We start from the raw sequence: 3,814 nt of genomic DNA on the forward strand, positions 1-3,814 counted from the left end.
ATATTTTTTTATTAAATAAAATTTTTTAAATCTCATAAAGTAGATTTTTTCTTCTTATGAGTGTCTTTCTTGATTCATTTGTTATTAATTTTTTCTATTTTAACTACTACAACTGAGAGTTCTTTTTCAGCTATGAATATTGTAAAGAATAATTCAGAAACAAAATAAAAGATAAATTTCTTATTAATTGTCTTTTAACTATATTGAAAAGAAAATTGTTAAAAAATTTGACACAAATTCTATTATCGATAAATTTTATGAAACGAAGAATCGATCATTTCGTTAATAAAAAGTATATACATATTTTTTGTACTTTAAAATATATTTTTTATCAATATATTTTTGTAATATATTTTATATTATATAATTTTTTGTATAATTTTTTAATATTATATATGTTATTAGCCCATGATACTATTTCTGGATCCGTCCCTGTGTGTGGTGTTATTGAGTTCACACCATTTCTTACACCTTTTTTACGAGAATTACTTTGATTTTTTAAGTATCTTACACACTTATTTAAATGAATTAGTAAATTAATTATTAGATTAATTTAATTTAATACACGAAAATTATTTTAATTCATCTTATTTAAAAAAAACTTTTAATAATTAATTTTGTATAATATCGTGTGAAACATATTTTGTGTCAGTTTTTCTTCCAGTTAAACCGTTTTTCTGCACGTATGAACTATAAAATTATTAAGTTAAGCTCACTCCGATCTAGTACTCCAAATTAACATTGATTTGCACCAGGACTATCAACAATTAAATATCTGAAGCTTTGACTGTGGCTTTATAAAACAAAATGACTGATGCGTTAATGCGAAATCCTCAAAGTGATATCCGAATAGAAGAAGCAAAACTTTCTTTAAACAATTTTTTTTTATTTTAAGATAAAGTACTACTTTAGTCTTTAATCATTTAATGTTTGAACTAAATTTTTATTTAGTTCTTAATATTTCAAACGTTTTATTTTAATTTTAAATAAATTTAATATTATTCTACCATTAAATTTAACTTGAACAAATAACAAAATTTTTTATATTAATAATTATTGGTCAATTAATTTTATTTATATACTAAAATTGAATGTTACATTAGTTTTTAAATATACTAATTATTTGTGTTAAATTTAAATATGAAACAACGTTCAGTCTATTTAAAATTTTTGAGACTAAAATAAGACAATTAAAATATTAAGAATCAAATTAATATTTAATTCAAAATTAAGATCAAAATAATATTTTACTCTTTATTTTAATATTTATTTACTTTTAAGATTTCAAATATTTGTAAAGTTATATTCTTTCTATTTTAAAATAATTTTCTTAAGAGACAGATATTAAAAAATTATAAGTCCTTATAAAGTAATGTATGTGTAACTAATGATTATCCAACTACCACATTTAATTAGTAAAAAAAATTATTAATAGTTTCTTAAGCACAAATTAGTCTAGTTAGTAGTTATATTGTGCTTAATAGTTTCTAGTTTGCACCTGAACTCTTCTTCCATTTTTCCATTTTTAAAATAAATTATAATTTTGACCGTGAAAATATTAAGGAGACACAATTATAATCCTGAAAACTATAAACTAATTTGATGCACATTAAAATTTTGTTAGTTTGACCAAATTACCCAAAAAAAACTTTCGATAAAATTATACAAAATTAATTCTATCTTCAATTAGAAAAAGTCAAATTAGTTTATATCTTTTCATAATTAAAACGTCAAAATTCAATTTATTCAGAGAGTTTAAAAATAATAGAATAAAGCAGGAAATTAAAAGATATATGAGTATGAAGATGAGTTGAAAGAAGTAATTAACTAACCCCTGAGAAAGTTAAGTATGAGGAAGAAGAAACCACCGTTGAGAAGAAGCAAGTTGACGAAGCGCTCAATACAGTTTCCAAGGAAAGCTAACGGTTTCGCAACAAACTGTAACAGTTTCTGGAGAACGATAGAGACAAAGATAAGCCAACGGTGCGCGAAGCTGTCTTCATAATCTCCACCTGCATGGCTATCAACAAACTTTCTCTTCCCCACGTTCTTCGAAAACAAGAGTTTAACGAGGTCAACCAAGTGTGCGTCTTCGTGGTTCAGCAACATGTAACTGTCTGCGAACCCTTTGTTGCAATCTGAGGCCATGGCCGCTTAAGGACCAAAGATTAATTAATAATTATTGTATTAAGGAACAAGATTGGGGATCGGATGCAAAGCGGGGCTGTTAGTATTTAAAGGGGAAAAGCAAACAGCACGTGATTAGTGGGGCTAAGAAGAAAGAAGGTAGAAACTACTAGAGACGGTAAAATTAAATTAGGAAAAGCTAAGGTTGTCTTCTAAGTTTTTGTCAGCCTGATTATTATTATTTCTTTTTAAAGAAAAAGATGTGGTTCTAATGAATCGAGTAAATTACATGGGACATGAGAGTAAATATGAGATCATCATGGGATTTTTTATTTTAATAAATAAAATAAATATAATATTAATCAAAATAAATATTTTTACGAGATGTACGTTATCTCGTTTACACTATAAACGAGATATGACACGTCAGCGTGACATGTGTATATCTCGTTTACACTGTAAACGAGATATAACCCGTACGTATCTATATATGAAAGTCGTTTACAGCTTAGTTCCAGACTCCAGTTTGACTTTCTCAACATATTTTTCTCCTCTTTTAACCATTTCTGATTATACCTGTGACTGAAGCGGTGATGGCACGCCAAGTGGGGAATAGTGAGGATATAAACAGGCTAAACGAGACAACACATTATGTCGGAGTGGCCAATTTCGATGTTAGTTTTATTACGGTTGTTAAATTTAATGTTGTTGCTATTGTTAGAATAGTCATGAAGATATGGAACGTTGGTATATAAGTTATGAGTTAGGTCTATAGGCTTAATTTAGAACTCTATCCGCTTGTACTAGGTTGCTATGACATAATTATTAGTTTGAAAATCTGTTATTCCTGTACTATGTTGTTAGTATTTATAATGCTGTAATTAGGATTTGCCTATTATCGAATATGTAATGTAAAGACATGTGTACGTTAGAAAGTTAAAATATTGTATTCTTAAGCCTAAAATTTTTTGTTTATCATTTTTCAGAGGCCTTGCCTCCTACTGCCCCGACGAGTGAACCATACTTTACCTCCATCGGACGCCATCGTCCCGTATTTGGCCGGGGCCAGATTCGACGATACCGTACCCCTCAGGATTTTACTTTTGACAATTCCCTGATTTCGACATTGGTGGAGCTAGGGACAGACCCAGTAAGAGACATGAGGGGGCACTTGCCCCCACTGGGTTTTTATTTTTTTTAAAAAAAAGATAGTTATATATAATAATGTATCTCTACTTTAAATTTTAAATGATCACGCTACAAATAAATTATATTCAATTGGCTAAAGTTCTAAATTAACTTTTGTATTTTTTTTATTATTTTGACTATTATTTAACCTAATTAAATTTAATTTTTGTACCGTCACTCTTTTATTCCCTTAGACTCTTTTTTTATTTTTATATTTTTAATATTTTTTTATTTCTTATCTAGTAGTCAATTTCTGTTCATCAAAAAGTAAATTTCAAATTCTCCATGTTTTTTTATATAACTTTCTATGATTTTATATATCATCCAATTTTTTTGTTTTTTTTTTATATTTTCAATTGTAAATTTTAATTCAAACAATTATAGTTTAGGTATTAATCTAATATTTCTCTTCATGACTTTATATATTTTATTTTATTCTCAATTTATTCATCTTTATTACTTATTTTTTATCTTTTGTTCTATTATATGTACCTATATA

General features: G+C 26.7%; 1 protein-coding gene across 1 annotated transcript in view; it reads right to left on the reverse strand.

Annotated features, from left to right (window-relative positions):
• Window positions 1-2,271, reverse strand: part of LOC107479883 (triacylglycerol lipase OBL1) — a 9,533-nt gene extending 7,262 nt beyond the window's left edge. Inside the window, exon 1 of the mRNA XM_016099984.3 lies at window positions 1,833-2,271. Coding sequence (XP_015955470.1) covers window positions 1,833-2,148 — 316 coding nt within the window. The 5' untranslated portion in view covers window positions 2,149-2,271. The remainder of the gene's footprint in view (window positions 1-1,832) is intronic.
• Between the last annotated feature and the right edge of the window lie 1,543 nt (window positions 2,272-3,814).

Source organism: Arachis duranensis, chromosome 1, assembly GCF_000817695.3.
Source record: "Arachis duranensis cultivar V14167 chromosome 1, aradu.V14167.gnm2.J7QH, whole genome shotgun sequence".
NCBI lineage: Eukaryota > Viridiplantae > Streptophyta > Magnoliopsida > Fabales > Fabaceae > Arachis > Arachis duranensis.